We start from the raw sequence: 16,060 nt of genomic DNA, 5'->3' as shown, positions 1-16,060 counted from the left end.
TGTTCCGGCCAATATATCCAACATTGTCGAGGATATTAAAGTTTTTCTTAGCGGGCCTGACTCTTTCGTTTTAGAGCCCATTTCTAGGGCGGCAAACTGTGTTGCTGATGCTCTAGCTAGGAAGGCATCATCTGTGGCAAGCATGATGATTTGGCCTAATTCCACTACGTGGCTTCTTGATCTTTGTAATCAGGACGTCATTAGTCCTTCTTGCCTGTTTCAATGAAAGTCTTTTACCAAAAAAAAAAAAAAAAAAAAAAAAACCAAATCTTTTTTTTTTTTCCCCAAAAAAAAAAACACAAAAAAAAAAAAAGAAGGGGGGGCCCCCCCGCGGGGGGGTATGGGCCCTGTGGTCAGAAAGATCTGAAAATGATACCGTTCGTGTAATAATGGAAAGACAGATTAAAATTACAAGAGAGAAAAAAAGAGGAAAATATGGTTCTCATTACTTTATCTTCCTCACCATTTCTTCGATTCCCAAGTAGTCAACTTCTCTCCTTTCTTCCTCAAAAGAATCAATCACTGCAACGGAACAAAATCTCTTTCTCTTCTTCTACACTTGTTGATACACTTGTTTACACACTCCCTAGTTGGGTTATGCTCTGAAGGAGCTGTTTTGAATTCCTAGTGAATGCCCCGAGCCTCAGCCTCAGATCTCTGCGTTTTCTTTTGAGGTATGTGTCTTTGCAATTTTCAATCCTGTGATTTCTGGGTTTCTTTTCTCGATTTACTATCTTTCTTTTCTGTGGTTGATTTACTCACCCCAGTTTGGAATCCTTATATGAAAATTTATACATTTTGTTACATATCTATGTTCTTCTTATCAACTCGATTAGGTTAATACTTGTTTTTATCTCAACTAAATGTGAGTTTTTTTTTTTATCGGTTGAACTAAATGTGAGTTGGAGTGTTGCATTTTTGCCTTTTTATGTCATTATTTTCAAGACTTATTTTTCCGGTTGATCCTTTTACTTAGAATCGAGGTTCTTATTTCCTTTGATTAGATGCGTTCCTCCAAACGTTCTTTCGTCATTTTGGTGGCGATTGTGATTTGAAAGTTGTACGCCACCTGCTGCTTTTTTTTATTCGGTGGCAATTCCATGACACTGAACCCTCTGCAGTTTGGTTATCTGATTATCTTAGCAGTTCCATAATGGGGTGTCTGGCCTAGTTTAGCACTTTGTGTTATACTGCAGTACATGCTTTTGTTGAGTTGGCTTGCTGATAGGACTGATCCAGGATCTTGCTTGGATAGTTCTTTTCTCTCGTGTAGATCCTGTTGCATTGAAAAATTAACATAGTGGGTATGCAACCTGATTATCTTATGATTGGAGTTACCAGTTTATGGAAAATAAAAGAGAACACTTCCCATTTTGTAACACAGGTTGTGAGCATCTTTCTGAAATGGTGATGCAATTATACTGATTTGGTCCTGTTGCATTGAAAAATTTAACAAGTGGGTATGCAACGTGATTATCTTATGATTAGAATTAACAGTTTAGGGAAAATAAAAAAGAACAGTTCCCATGTTGTAACACAGGTTTTGAGCACCTTCTGAAATGCTGGGTCAGTTATACTGCTTTGGTTGCTTCAGCTTCTCATCTGTTTGTTTTATACATGTCTTGTGATTAAAGTTTAGTGTTCATGTGATGTTTCTTCTTGCAGAAATTACTGATGCTTTGTGAGAAGTAGTTTATTGGATTGGTGAACATGGATAAGATGTCTTCTGACTGTCCATACCCAGGTTGCTTCTTTTGCGTCATGAAGGAAGGCAATCCAAATAAACGCAGAACAAGTATTCTAAAATTCTTCAGAGAATTACCTTCTCAAGATGAAGATGGACAGGTTCTTCCAATTAGTGGCCTCTGGAATACTGCAATGGCACATCCAAATGACCCTGAGTTCATTGACTTGGGGATATTTGAATGCATGGCTGCACTTATATGGAAAGGTCTAAAGAACCGCCGCTGGCTTTCTCATGACCAAAATATATACATCCCGTACTATGCTGCACACATTATTGGGTCTTACACCATGAACAGGGAAGATTTTTCAGAAAGTGCCATGCATGCTTTAGTAATTCCTCCCTTGGTTGAGCTCTTGAGAGGCAGGTTAACCTGGGTGGAACAAAGAGTTGCAGTGCGGGCCCTTGGACACCTGGCTACATATCCCACCACTTTTCCTGCAGTGGCAAATCACGGTGAAATCCTTGAACTTGCAATTCAACTGGCGATGAGTTCACTAGAAATTGTTTATTCTCATTTCCACCAGAATGTGGAAAGAAGACGTAGTTATCACTGTGATCTACTTACGCGAGGCATGGGTGGTGTGGAAATGGAATCAAGGAAGGCAGAGGAATGGGCTAGTCAATTACAATGTTGGTCTCTTCAGCTCATTAATTGCTTTGCATTCAAGTCTGAATTTCTCTCTGTTATATGCAAGCCTGATTTCTTGGTCAAACTCCCTGGGATGTGGGGTGGACTGGTAAATGAAAATTCACCAGCTGGTATTGGTGTGTTAAGAACAATTTGTCATCACAAGCTTGGCAGGGGCCCTGTTGCTAACAATCCAGGTGTTATTGAAGCTTTGACAAATGTTGCCCGATCATCAGATGACTGGCAGTATATGGCTATTGATTGTCTTCTTTGGTTGATTCAAGACCCAAGTACTTGTCATAAAGTAAGATTCTTCTACATCCCTTTATTCTATATCTTCCTGAATTTTGTTCCATTTTTCAACTCTGAGGAGTGTTTGGCATTTTATTATAATGATATAACTTGTTCAGTTTTCATGCCTTTATGATCCATTCCGTAAACCTTCTTCAAATCCTGATTTTACCTCCAGCGACACGCTTGACCGGCTTGACTAATCATAACAACAGAAACTGAAAGACAGAAGAAGAGCACCTGATTAGGTTATGTTTGATCTTTAGATTGACAGCCTTAGCTTCACCACAAAAAGAAGATTTTTTTACATTAAAATCTAACTGCATGCTAAGACCTTATTCATTTGCCTGTGATGGGTATAACAACTTTATTCATTTACTTGTGATGGATATAAAACTATTGTTTACTCTACATTTTTCTCCCTGTTTGGGAAAATCTCCACTTCAAATCCTTATTTTATTTTATTTATTTATTGTTAATACGAATACTTTCATTACAGCTAGGTGTGATATTTTGTATTGCTTATGTCCTTATTCTTATGGATATGGTGAAAATATAAAGGATTTCTCGCAAAAGATTTCCTTTAATATGTGGAGATTAACCTGCACTTGATGCATGGTAGATTCCGTAGAACAACTATATATATGAAGATCAGGTAAAAGGAAATTCATTTTTCATATTTTGTTGTGATAGGTCATTGATAAGGCAGCACCTGCACTTATAGAGCTGGCAGAAATCTCGACACTTGGGGACCACAAAAGGCTTGGGGATTCTATTGTCAACGCTCTCCAAGAATGTCTACAATTACAAGGGACAGGACGCAACTCAATTAGTAGCCGCACAAAAGAACAGATTGAAGGTCTATTGAATTCTAGACAGAGGTTTAAATTGGAGAAGAGCATACCAAAGGAGGATCTCCATATCAAACAGGCAGCAGCACTTGTTGTCAAGCTCGAAGGCAATTCTCTCTTTTCTTCAGGGGATATATCTGGAGCCACAGAAAAGTATTCTGAAGCATTGGCGTTGTGTCCCATGAGATCAAAAAAGGAGAGAGTAGTATTGTACAGTAATCGAGCTCAATGTCATCTTCTATTGCAGCGACCATGGGAAGCCATCAGTGATGCTACACATGCATTGTCTCTCCATAACCCTCCTAATCGTCATGCCAAGAGCCTGTGGAGAAGAGCTCAGGCATATGATATGATTGGTTTAGCAAAAGAGAGCCTTTTGGATGCCATTCTATTCATTAATGAGTGTTCGCAATCAAATGTTCCTGATCTTTCCACAAGGCAAAATAAGGTTCCCGACTATGCAGAGCGCTTGGTCAAGAAGCAAATGCGTGCAGCTTGGTTATTTAGAGATGCAGCTATCAAGCATGGGGGTATCCATTGTGATGGTGATGTAGGTGATATCTATGGACAGCATGGTGATGATTCTGAATGGGAAACAGCAAGTGAAAGTGACATTGGAAATGATGAAAGGACCGAAATGGGTGATGATGACAGTGAATGGAAAGATGACAAGAGGAAAGATAAATACAACAAGCCTTCGCTAAGAGGTACCGTCTTCTAAAACTTCCTCAAATCTCTTAGAAATCAACTTTAATTGGTGAATTGTAAATTGGAGAAGGTATGAGTTAAAAGGCTAGGATGATCAAACTAGAAATGAATACATTAAAGGGAACCTTGGAGTATCCAATAGGTGACAGAGATGGAGGGAGAGTCAACTGTGATTGTTTGTTTATTAGCAACAATTTGCTAATAAGAACGAATCACACTTTTCCAAGATCATGCAAGATTTGGCACCAAAATGCATGACCAGAATTGAGATGTTTGTTCAAGTTCACACATATTATCACACTTCTATGATTCTTACTTTTAGATGCTATTTGAGTTCTTTTTCCAACACTCCCAAGTCACACTTTCTGAATCCTTCCCCAACTCACACTCCTCATCCTTCACCTTCAAAAGATCAGTTTGAGTTAAGTGTCTCAGAGTGGCAATGATAACATTGCAGCTATATGCCTCCATTATAGTATTGCTTAATTTGATTTTATGAATATTGTGAAATTGTTTCAATTTCATTGGTGCACAATACCGTTGTGGTCTAAATAATTTGAAATTTGGAGTAAAATACTTTTCTGTTGAAGCAAGAGTTGTCTGTGGGAGGTATTAGAATTTATGTATTTTAAAACGTCTTATACAAAACACAACTGCCTAAGACTTGTTTTCTGTTCACACACACACACGTCCATGTGCAACTTGCAACAGCTTCTTGGTTTTTACTTTTCTTTCTTTTTTTTTCTTTTTTCTGTAGAACTTGTAACAGCTTCTGAAGCACATATTTTTCTACACAGAAACCACTTAACCACCTTTTATCCACCATCAGCCCCTTTTCTTACCTGACAAATGTCTTTCGATTTGTGGCACATCATTCCTTTTTTTTGTTTGTTTTTCAGTTGCAACTATGCAACAGAGGAATGTAGACTGGATGTTTCATAAATGGACACGATTTTCATTTTAGATGATTGTTTGGGAGCTTAGGATAAATTTGGAAATGAGATATAAATCTATAATCCACTTGACCTCATAATTAGGACACTTGGTATGCCTGTTCCCAGATCTGCCTGAAGTATATACATTCTGTCTGCACTCCTTTTAATGTAGGCTTTGAAGGACATAATTTCATGTTTCTTCCAAAGTGGGCTGTTAATTGCTTTATTTCTTTCTCACATTCTTTAATGGGGGGGGGGGGGGTTTAGTGATATCACAACATCTCATTGCTCATTTCCTTAGATTAAATAGGCAGCTGGTGTCATATTGAGGGTATATTGGGCAAGCCAAAGGTAGGTGGTGCTTCATATTGTGGGTTCGTATTGAACTTTATGTGTGGGCCTCAGAATATACATCCTATTTGAGCTCTTCATCTTTTGGTGAGACTGTTGTGAAACACAACGTTTGGCAGAATGACTTATTGTGATCAGTGTGATCTCAAGCCTTCTATTTATAATAAAGAGGAAGCAACACTATTACATAAATACCCTTACTTGGGTAACAAGAAATAGAAATTTACATGAACACAAACTCTAATTAACTCCTAGTAGAATCCAATAGAGACCCTGAGCTTATTTGGTATGCAATTGCTCTTCTGGACTTTATGGGCTTCAATTTATTTTTGGTTTTAATAGTTGATTTCGAGCCACTATATTGGCTTAGCTACTACTACTACTACTATACAAATGAGAAGCTTCATCTCAGCAGAAACCTTTCTGTAGAGGTGACAATTCTGAACCAACCATCTGTTGGGTAGCTAGAGATTGTCAAGGACCTGCATGGTTTGAATGAAGCTGAAAAAGTTTATGATAGATAATATATTGTTACCTTCTTTCCAGTTTGCTGTTGCAAATTTATATATAATCCCATACTCATTGCAAATTTATGTATTCTGTGCTACTTTCCGTTGATTGCATGCATTTCTATTCATTCCTATTTGAGATTTGTTTTTAACCTATTTTTCACAGAGATAAAGCATGGATACAACGTGCAACTTGCAGATGATGAAAGCTGATCATTTGATTGAGGCCATCTTTACAGATCTAGACTTTTGGTATGTGGTGAGATAAAATCACTAACAGGCAGGGGTGGATTGGTTTTGTCTGGCTTTAGCATCTTTCATTTCCACACCGGCCGGACTGCACTTGCGGCACTTGGCTTTTGGAAGCTAGAAGAGTCATTTTGTTCAGGGGTCAAACCTGTTATATGTGTCCATTTTCCTTGGATTTGAATATTTAGCAGAAAAAAAGGGTCAACTGTTGAAATTTAGTTGAAGAACTGTATAAGTGATCAAGATAAGTGTAAATATGACACTGAAAGAGTTTCAGTTGGAATTGATGATTTCAATTTAAAAACTAAATGATTCAGATTTGTCTTGATTTTCAGAGCATCACACTCCTTTGTTACATGGATAACAAAATAATTAATAGATCAAGTACTTATCTTTTTTTCTTTACTGCATGCTGAATTCTGTTGAACTTGCAGTTGTTTACAAATATAAGAAACTTCTTCTGTGATATAGTTTATGAGAGGTATTTGTCATCGTGGCTGTAAAAGGTAGACCAACACTACATCTAAAGTCTCAATATTCTTGAATTCAAAATTCCTTACCATCTTGAGTGGACTGTGTCGGTAATATTCAAGATTATTTATAATGATTCTGATATCTCTTCCACGCATTCACAGTTTATCCACTGGTGTCTCTATTAGTTTCATTTCTGATTGAGAATTTGTGGGGGGTGACTCAAGTCACTTTTACTGTCCTATTACATGAAAAATAGAGGTCATTTTGTAACTGAAGGAAAAAAATTTTTAAGTATACACAGACAAAAGAACCATTTCCAAGGGTCAACATGGTCCTCCAAATCCTGAAATGAATACTAGAGAATTGATGGATGTTACCAAGGGTCAATCAGTTTAACCCGGCCCAATCAAATGATTCAAGTTTACCAATTATTAAGAAGAACTTAGAAACGCCCTTCAACTTGACTCAAAAAGTGCAGAGAGCCTGATCAAAGAACTCAACTGGAACCCCCTTCTATGTAAATCAATATTATCTCAAGACCTTAAAGTTCATGGAACCCTCAAATAAATGGATAATGTCTAGAGATCTGCAGATCCTAGCGAATCAATTTTGCCCATTTGTTGATTATCTAGAATTTTGCAGATCCTAGCAAATCAATTTTGCCCATTTTTTTCTCATTTAATAACACAAATTGCAGTATTAATTTTACCCCAAAAATAAACAAATTGCAGTATTAAAAGGTAGTATAATCAGATATGGATGCTCAGGATATATCTGGGGGAGAAACATTAACCAGCAATCAAAACCGTATCTTGCTTTTCCCTTTGTCCATGTTGGCACCCACCAACAAGGCAACAACCTTGCAACATGGTGATTTGTTCTATTATTCTAACCTAAAAAGTTAAAACGCTTGGTCCTCTTCCACCAACTCAAGTAAGATCACAGTGATCTAATGGGAGATTTGAGTATCTACTATAGGCGCATATGAGTTATTTTTCATTGTATATTAGATTTGGGCAACTCAGCTAAGGATTTCCTCCATTTCCTTATTGATAATGGCGGCTTCCTAGAAAGCAAATTGCACTTTCCTATATATACAACACAGCTTGGCAATACATTCTTCACAACTCAAAAAACAACCCTTGGCTATCTCTCCTTTTCTGAATCTATGGCTGCTTCTTATGAAAACCCTTCTTCACTTAATTGTGAACTGAGAATCATTGAAGCCAAAAACCTTGAATCCATATCAACAGGGAAGCTTTTTGTTAGATGTTATCTGAATACGGGAAATAATGAGAGGATTCGGTTCAATAGTACCAGGGAGATCCCATCAACGAGTCAACCTTACTGGAACGAGTCAAGCTCTTTGGAATGCTCCACAGCTAACTCCTACTGTATGGACGAGCTGAAGCAACAAAGCGTGGTTTTGGAGCTAAGATGGAGAAACAGCTCACCTTTACTTGGAAGAATTGGTGGGTCTAAGCTCTTGGGTAAAGCAGAAATCGCGTGGAAAGATGTGTTGGAGTCGTCCCAGTTAGCAGTTCAAAGATGGGTCACTGTGTCTCCAACTAGTAGGGTTGTCTTCCTGAGGGTCTCAAGCCACCTGCACTTCATGTTGGGATGAAGATTAAAATCCCTAGCATGGCAGCAATGGTTGGTCAGAAGAGAGATAGTGCTTTGAAGAGGTGGAATGATTGTGGGTGCAGACATGGACACCGATGCCAGTGTGAAGATGTCGAGGTTTTTGCATTAGTTGCAGCAATTGATGCGTTTTAGGTGGCTGATGTTAAAAACCACTGAGCTTAGTGTTCATTTTGGGAGGGAAAAGAAAAAGGAAATTGCACTGCAGAGAGAGAGAGGGGCCCAAAAGTGGCATGCCCCAATTGTAACTTTTTTCCAATTTTAAGCTTGGATTTATGATATTGCGTTTTTGTATACATGTTTTAGCTTGAGAAACTCCTTCATTCTGTTAATAGCTAAAAAATTTGAACTTTTCTTCATCAAGAAAAGAAAAACAAATTTTTTTCTTTCTATTTTCTTCTTTCATGCAAAAACAATCTCTATAATGCAGTCATGCCAAATAACATGAAACTTGTTGATCTATAACAATAATAGTACAGTAAAAGTGATTTATCCTCAAACTGAGTCTTAGAAAAAGAAAAAGAAAAATGGAGTCTTAACTCTCAATCTTTTGATGTCTCTCTATGAATTTATCTGTGGCGGATTTTTAATTTTCCGTTTGATTCTGTACTTCAAGTTTTGAAACTGTTCATCCTCTTGCTTAGCTCCACAACAGGAAGTTTGTGTCTTCTTATCTTCTTATTTTCTAAGGGGCCTCCTGCTTATTTTTCCTGAGTCATGACTCTATATTTGTATCTATTTGTGTATATATATTTTTTTTCTATCCAATCTAGAAAAAACCTCAGTCCATTATGTGTGTGTGCTTCTAAATGCTCCACATCTTAGACTCCACTTTCTCTTGGCCAATTAGTTCAAACACATTTTTAATGTTGACGGAATTTTAAAGTATATGACGAATGCTGTGCTTTAAAATGTCACTTGAAAATCCACCCCAACAACATACAATAATAATAATAATAACACCAACAACAACAAATCTCATCCAATTAAATGGAACCCGTATGTGGATCCTAGCCTTTCAATCCACCTAACAACATGTTGAACAAAATTTGATTGAGTTGAATTTGAGCTTTGCAAGTTCCAACCTAAGGTTGAGTTGGGCTAAGCTCAAATTGGATCCAAATATGTAAGCTTTTCCCAGATCTCCAAAACTGAAGAAAAACCTTGTACCCAGAACAAAAAATGAGTCCTTGCGCCATGGTTCTCCACTTCTCCCTACACCAATGAAAGTGAACTAAGACCATCACTAAAGAAAATATCTTCCTTTCTGAAACAGAAAACTCATGAGAAAATATTCTTTACCAACCTCTATCACTCCATATGTGAACTGCAACTCTGAATATCCACTATAACAGAAACACTTGGCGAATTTTTGAGACATGGTCCAAAACCTAAAACTCATTTTTCAGTTTCCACAGAAGTGAGGGAAGATCTGGGCAGATTTCTTCGTACAATTTGGAATGATTATATAAATGATGTCTTAATTTACTACTAACAATATTCCTTCCTACCTGTTCCCCCCCCAACCGCAGCTGCTAGTAGTGGTAGTTAATTCTGATCAGTCTTCCTTACCTTGTTTTATTTGCTTTTTCCCTTCATCCTTGCTATTGGTTCTCTGCATACCTAAAAGGGTCACAAAGTGCTTTTCTCTTCAATCACAGACTCTGACTTGAAGAAAATGGAGAGCTACATAAAGCTTGGAAGATATCAAAGTTAATGGGAAAGTAAGCCTTTTGGTTTTCATATCAGTGGCTGATGGTAGTTCCTTCCATTAGAAGAAAATAAACCTAAAGAAGGTAAAAAGCACATAGTCCCATGGTGGGTGTCTTTAAGTTTCAGTTGGAACTTCATTGCTGGTCAATTCATGGCGGTGAAACATTCAAACATGTTGACCACTTTTCGACCTTCTAGGTCATTAGGAGGAGGTGGGTATGTGTAGTTTTCACTTTTCAGTTTTCAATGGCGATTATATATAACAGTATAATACTGATCCACCAAACACTTGCTCTGCTCATAGACACGAGCAGATATCTGAAATAATGGCTGGTTCTCAAGATCATTCATATCTTAACTGTGAACTGAGAATCATTGAAGCAAAAAACACTGAATTCATATCAACTGGTAAGCTCTTTGTCAGATGCTATCTCTGCTCAGGGAACAATGAGAAGATTCGTCTCAACAGTCGGGAGATCCTCTCAACGAGTAATCCTTATTGGAACGAGTCCATCTCGTTGAAGTGTTCAGCAACTCAAGACTCCATGAAGGAACTCACGAAACAGAGTGTAGTGTTCGAGCTCAGGTGGAGAAATCGGACAACAATTTTTGGGGGAATTGGGAGGTCTAAGCTCTTGGGTAAAGCAGAGATACTGTGGAAAGACGTGTTGGAATCGTCCGAGTTGGTAATTGATAGATGGGTTACCACGGTGGCAACGAGAGGTACTCGTGTTCTTCAAGGCCACAACCCACCTGCAGTACTGCATGTGGAGATGAAGGTTCGAGTCCCTGGAACGATGCAGATGGTGAAAAAGAAGAGATGGGCTGAGTGTGGATGCAGACATGAAGGTTGTAATGGTGGTGGTGACGACCTTTTTGTGTTGACTTCTGCATTAGAATCGTCATAGGCATGCAGATCCTTTGCACCCTCTCAGTACGTGCGTTCGGACATCCGAAGAGATTTTTATTTGCGGCAGCAACAGCAAGCAGCTAACAAAATTAGATCAAACGGTTGTAAAAGATAAAGCAGGACTATATATGTGAATATAAATAATTATTATTTTATGTAAAAGTTTAAAAGTCTCGAAATTTACAAAATCAATCCCTCAAACCGACAATCCCCAAATTCCCAAACCCCTTTGTGCGCTCCGCCTCTTCATCGTTCCACCACCACCTTCGCCGGTACTTCTTCGATGATGAGCTTTCCGTAACGATAGTATCGATACTAAACCTTATTCCCCTTCCGGCGTGCTTTTCCGTCTTGTTCTACTAAGGTTCTTCAACACACAAGGACAAGGTGATTGCGGAGCGGGTAGTCAATCGAACACTTGAACTTCTTTTCCCATCGATTGCAGCAGCGGCAGTGTGTTTACTCTCTGTTCTGCCAGCGAGAAGTGAGCTACTTCGTAGTTGTTTCGGTCCTTCTGATGCATCTCTGATGCGGATTCCTACTTTGTTTGTTCATGCATCTTACTTGGTTGTTATTTTTTTACTGTTGCTTTAAAGGTGTTCGATGAAATGTTGCCTAGAGTTTGTAGACGCTTTTATGATTGGAAAATTGATTGTTTTCATTTTTGTTAAAATTTTGACAACAACCACAATATATTTGTTGAGGGTTTTGATGAATTTTTAGATGCAGAGAAGGCTCTGTGTGAATCTCTAAAGTTGTAATTCTAGAGAAGTTTTAGGATTCTGATCCATATTGCTATTATTACTAGTGCCCCCAGTTGTGCTTAATAATTAATATTTTGAATATCAATATCTGTTGCTGAAAACTGATTTGCGCTTTTGGAAAGTTGGAACTTGAATCTTAATCTTTCATTGATTTTGCTGAATTTTTTGCTTGGAAAAGAAAAAAGTGGTCGACATTGTTCATTGTCATCGGGTAAATAAGATTTGGAAGGCTTTAAACATTCTATGGAGGCATAATTGAATCATATTCTTCATCTAATATATTTTGCCCATGAAATTACAGCCCCTGATCATTAAATTCTCTTCCCTGCAATTCCCAGGTTCAAAAGTATGTTACGAAATCAAACTCGAAATATCACAGAACATCATGGGATAATTCTGCAGAATTTCTTGAGTCTTATGGTTAAAAATACTGTTAAGCATCTAAAATCCTCTTTCTCGACTAGTTCTACTGATGCAATCAGTTATCTGGAGTTGTCAAAGAAGCTAAGAAAATCAGAAAGAAAGCCACTGGTGACAAGTGTCAATGAGCTTAAGCGTAAAGCAAGAATGCAGAGGAAGATAAGGCAGCGGGTGCATGAGATTAATTTACAAGCCCCTGAAAATGGGATGTTAGTTAAGAGTTTAGTACCAGTTGCTCACAAAGTCTACGCCTCCAGAACTATTCTTTTCAATTGTGTTTCAAGACTTATCAACACCATTCCTGTTTATACATGCAGGTATGATAATCTTGTGTGGGTTCTGTTGATTGAGTTTTCTGTAACTAGAAGGGTTCTGTGCTTCTGATGTTATACTCCTTTGCAGCTTATGTGGAGAAGTGTATGTTGGGTGTACGCCACATAAGATTAGATCCTGCAATGTTGCTGGGAGTCCATCTAGCAAAGAGCATAGCTGGGAAAGAGGAGTTGTGGATCACATTTTGCCCACCGTTGAATGTTTCCATCTATATGACAGGGTGGGAAGAGCTGTATCACATGGAGAGCGGCTCCAAGTTGATCGGATTCCAGCTCTGGTAGAACTGTGTGTGCAGGCAGGAGTGGACATCTCAGAATATCTAACAAGAAGGCAGGCTTTCCCTGTTTATAATGTTGCTGGAAGGATGTTTGATTTTGAGCAGAGGTTCCCAAAGGATGTTTTGGCTGGTGAAGACATCAAAGAATTTGGATTTTGGGAGAAGAAAGAGAAACCTCACAGGAATAAGGAGTCTTTGGAATTCCCAGATGATCCACTAGGTTTGTTTCCCAGTTGGTTTTATCTCCCTGTTTATTATTTTGCTTTGGGTGAGAAGTATGTCCTCTCAGTATTAATTGGATTTAAAGGACAAAAGGGCTTAATTTTTGCTTTAGGTTGCACTACTGCTTTAGGATTTTGTAAATAGCTAGGCCCACATCTTAGTGCTTGCCTAGTGGAAGAATGTGACTGCCACATTCTACAGAATGTGTCTGTGTGGTGTATTTCAGGACTTCCGTACTAGACACCTAGGACCTGTATTTTCCATGATGATACATTTGAGACAAAGAGGGGGCTGAGTAACTGAAAATTTGTTCTTCCCCAATCCCAATTACTGCTTTATTTTTTATGATATCTTATGTAATAGTCAGAAAAAGGATTCCTTTGGTCTTATAACATATGAATGTAACAATACTTTTATCTACTACCATGGAAATGAACTCTAGACAAGTTGTCAGTTGTAGGCTAGTCTCTTAGCATATGATGCACTGATTTGGATAATTGACCTCTTGATAGATGGCTTGTTTGTCATAGTTTGCAGTTCATGTTGTCAGTGTGTCTACTTTTTTGCTCTTGTAATTTTACTTGTCAAACTAGGGAGGTTTGATCTATGTTACAACCACTTTAGTACATTGGAAAACTCATGAGGGTACTGTTGGTAGGTGGCCTTCATTTCTGGGTGGCCCAATTATCTGCTGCATCACAGCTCAGTTGGGGTTCAATTATATGGACAGATAGATCCCCAAGGTCCCTGTGCTGCTGTTTCATATCAAATTTCTACCAAACAGAGTCCACCAAAGTGGCAAAACAACATGTGGACAAATAGGTTTATGGTAGATGACATGGTAGTTGTTGGAGTACACTAGATATGCATGGCCATACATGAGAATGCATACAGATACACGTTGGGGGGGGGGGTTATTGGATTGAATTAGGCTATGTCGTTGATTAATCCAAATCATGTCCTGAGTAGTCACAATGGGGACATCATTTGTCTCAGAGGGTGGTCATACAAGAAGAGGTCTTCTAGTTGTGTCACTTAAAGGTCTTTTCAAATTGAAATTCTGTGGCCCACAATGTAGTGAACATTCTTCCCTTCTGTAATTACTCACCCATGGTACACTAAATTCTGATTTATTGTCATCTGGTGAAATATTTTCAAGCTATAACATAAGCATGCAAGTGGAAGATGATTTTACTGATGTGTCAAGAAATTCTGAGCTTTAATCTTGAGATGCCATGTGGTAAAGTGAGTTTAACCTGCATCAGCACTGATATGAGTTTTAACTTGTCAGTCCACATTGAACTTGATCAAGTTTGAACCTGCTTCTCTGCAATTCAATTAGTGGTGTGGTTCACAAACTAGGGTTATTTTGCCTTGTCTTGGTCATTTAAATTAGATTTAAGCATGTCTTCAGATTTTCGTATACCTGGTCATTGTTATTGTTTATAGTTTTATAGATGGTCTTGTTTCCTGTTATCGAAATTATAGATTTAAATGGAAAAGTTCTTACATTCTAATCTAGTGATAGTCGTGCAGGATTAGCAGCACGAGGCATGGAGGCATGGGAGGATATTCAATCAGGAGCCTTAAAACTCATGCAGAAATATGCTGTACAAACATGTGGCTATTGTCCTGAGGTCCAAGTGGGGCCCAAGGGACACAGGGTGAGGCAGTGTAGTGCATATAAGCACCAGATGAGGGATGGGCAGCACGCATGGCAGGAGGCAGCAATTGATGATTTGGTACCTCCAGTATATGTCTGGCATGTTCAACAGGAACAGAATGATGGGCCACTCGTGGATGGCTTGAAGAGGTACTATGGGAAGTTGCCTGCCGCGGTGGAGTTATTTTCACAGGCTGGGGCACAAGTGGGAGAAGCTTATGCATCTGTGATGAGGGAAGATGTTGTGGTTCCTGGATTAGATGAAGAGAAGTGGGTCGTGTGAAGCTTATTATGCTGTGTGAGAAAATTGTGATTCACCGCCGTGCATGTTTGAAGGAGTAGATGCACTCAATGGAATATGGATACATTAGCAGAGATTGATTATGTTCACTTGGGGTATTGAAGGTGGAAGTTGATCCGATAATTTCACTAAATGTGTAGATGAAAACCTCTCCAGCTGAGCTAGTTACTCAAAACTGCATCCCCTATCTCCCTCTTAGAGAAGTTGGGGGTGGGTAATGACTGCAGAAATGAAGAATGGAAAATTTAGTGGAAAGCTGGAGGAAGGTACAGTATGCGGAAACACCTAAAGCTGCATCATCCAGCCTAATCTGATCACTCCTTGGCTACCTTCCCCATCTTTCAACGGTGTCTTTGTTAATGTGTGTAGACTACTTCAACCTAGTGATTCCTTAGGTGCTGATCTAATGCAATTTTCCATTGTGACCACTAGTGATTCTTGATATGTTAATGATAAACTGTTGAAAGGAGCGATCCCGAACTGGCAGAGAACTGTATGTATACTCAGAATTCTTAAATGTACACAGGCGAGTTGGCCATATCCATAAGCAATAGAAGTTCATAAGCATCCAGATGAAAAGAGGAATGTAATGTATAGTAAATCTTGTCCTTAGATTAGATGTATAAGAATGTCATGGCACGCATGTAATAAATTAGATGTATGCGTAGACAGTAGATCTTGCTCTAATGATTGGCTATTCAATGGAACAATGATAAACAAAATACGTGCTTGTTTTCTGAACTCTGTAAAATTGCAATTCCAAATTCTGATAGTTCTCCAAAATGTTGAAGTAAAGAATTTTTTTATCTTTTAGAGCAGAGTGGGAATGAATTGCTGGCTGATTATAATTGAATCCTTGCATTGGTGTAGATGTTACCTGACTTGATAGTGTTCCTTAAGGTCTCACCAAAAAATTTCAAGATCCCCCATCAAATGAAGACAAATATAATGGTATAAAATTACACTTTTAATTGTTTTCTCAATTTAAAATTGATATTCATACAATGAGATGCTTCTCTTATCATCTATAACAAGGACAAATTGTCTCCTAAATTAGAGGGTTCTTCGTAGAG

At 38.3% G+C, this 16,060-nt stretch overlaps 4 protein-coding genes across 5 annotated transcripts; all 4 read left to right on the top strand.

The window, feature by feature from the left end:
• The first annotated feature begins 389 nt into the window (after nt 1-389).
• On the top strand, nt 390-6,784 carry LOC149009138 (uncharacterized). The gene is made up of 4 exons (XM_089163358.1): nt 390-674; nt 1,666-2,679; nt 3,360-4,224; nt 6,187-6,784. Exons 2-4 carry the CDS (start codon nt 1,711-1,713, stop codon nt 6,231-6,233), a joined length of 1,881 nt encoding a protein of 626 aa, XP_089019484.1. The 5' UTR covers nt 390-674; nt 1,666-1,710; the 3' UTR covers nt 6,234-6,784.
• A 1,127-nt stretch (nt 6,785-7,911) lies between these two features.
• LOC149009137 (uncharacterized) lies at nt 7,912-8,367 on the top strand. The gene has a single exon (XM_089160963.1). It carries the CDS (start codon nt 7,912-7,914, stop codon nt 8,365-8,367), a length of 456 nt encoding a protein of 151 aa, XP_089017089.1.
• Nucleotides 8,368-10,423: 2,056 nt separating this feature from the next.
• On the top strand, nt 10,424-11,005 carry LOC149009136 (uncharacterized). The gene has a single exon (XM_089160960.1). It carries the CDS (start codon nt 10,424-10,426, stop codon nt 11,003-11,005), a length of 582 nt encoding a protein of 193 aa, XP_089017086.1.
• A 179-nt stretch (nt 11,006-11,184) lies between these two features.
• Nucleotides 11,185-15,907, top strand: LOC149009135 (APO protein 3, mitochondrial-like). 2 transcript variants are annotated; one of them, XM_089163413.1, is made up of 4 exons: nt 11,185-11,491; nt 12,110-12,508; nt 12,594-13,021; nt 14,560-15,907. In XM_089163413.1, exons 2-4 carry the CDS (start codon nt 12,120-12,122, stop codon nt 14,967-14,969), a joined length of 1,227 nt encoding a protein of 408 aa, XP_089019539.1. In that variant the 5' UTR covers nt 11,185-11,491; nt 12,110-12,119; the 3' UTR covers nt 14,970-15,907. The 2 variants fall into 2 exon arrangements, with proteins under 2 accessions (XP_089019539.1, XP_089019538.1); XM_089163412.1 differs by having other exon boundaries at nt 11,185-11,515.
• The last annotated feature ends 153 nt before the right edge of the window (nt 15,908-16,060 follow it).

The sequence above is a fragment of the Hakea prostrata genome, chromosome 7 (assembly GCF_041222555.1).
Source record: "Hakea prostrata isolate BN-2017 chromosome 7, UWA_Hpros_2, whole genome shotgun sequence".
Taxonomy (NCBI): domain Eukaryota; kingdom Viridiplantae; phylum Streptophyta; class Magnoliopsida; order Proteales; family Proteaceae; genus Hakea; species Hakea prostrata.
This window is presented reverse-complemented; position numbering and strand designations above follow the sequence as displayed.

What these genes read in the sequence shown, in the direction of transcription:
- LOC149009138 (XM_089163358.1), top strand. Translation starts at nt 1,711, where the DNA reads ATGGATAAGATGTCTTCTGACTGTCCATACCCAGGTTGCTTCTTTTGC. An exon ending in ACCCAAGTACTTGTCATAAA is followed by an intron (nt 2,680 to 3,359) that starts GTAAGATTCTTC and finishes TTGTTGTGATAG; the next exon opens with GTCATTGATAAGGCAGCACC. An exon ending in CAACAAGCCTTCGCTAAGAG is followed by an intron (nt 4,225 to 6,186) that starts GTACCGTCTTCT and finishes TATTTTTCACAG; the next exon opens with AGATAAAGCATGGATACAAC.
- LOC149009137 (XM_089160963.1), top strand. Translation starts at nt 7,912, where the DNA reads ATGGCTGCTTCTTATGAAAACCCTTCTTCACTTAATTGTGAACTGAGA.
- LOC149009136 (XM_089160960.1), top strand. Translation starts at nt 10,424, where the DNA reads ATGGCTGGTTCTCAAGATCATTCATATCTTAACTGTGAACTGAGAATC.
- LOC149009135 (XM_089163413.1), top strand. Translation starts at nt 12,120, where the DNA reads ATGTTACGAAATCAAACTCGAAATATCACAGAACATCATGGGATAATT. An exon ending in ATTCCTGTTTATACATGCAG is followed by an intron (nt 12,509 to 12,593) that starts GTATGATAATCT and finishes ACTCCTTTGCAG; the next exon opens with CTTATGTGGAGAAGTGTATG. An exon ending in ATTCCCAGATGATCCACTAG is followed by an intron (nt 13,022 to 14,559) that starts GTTTGTTTCCCA and finishes ATAGTCGTGCAG; the next exon opens with GATTAGCAGCACGAGGCATG.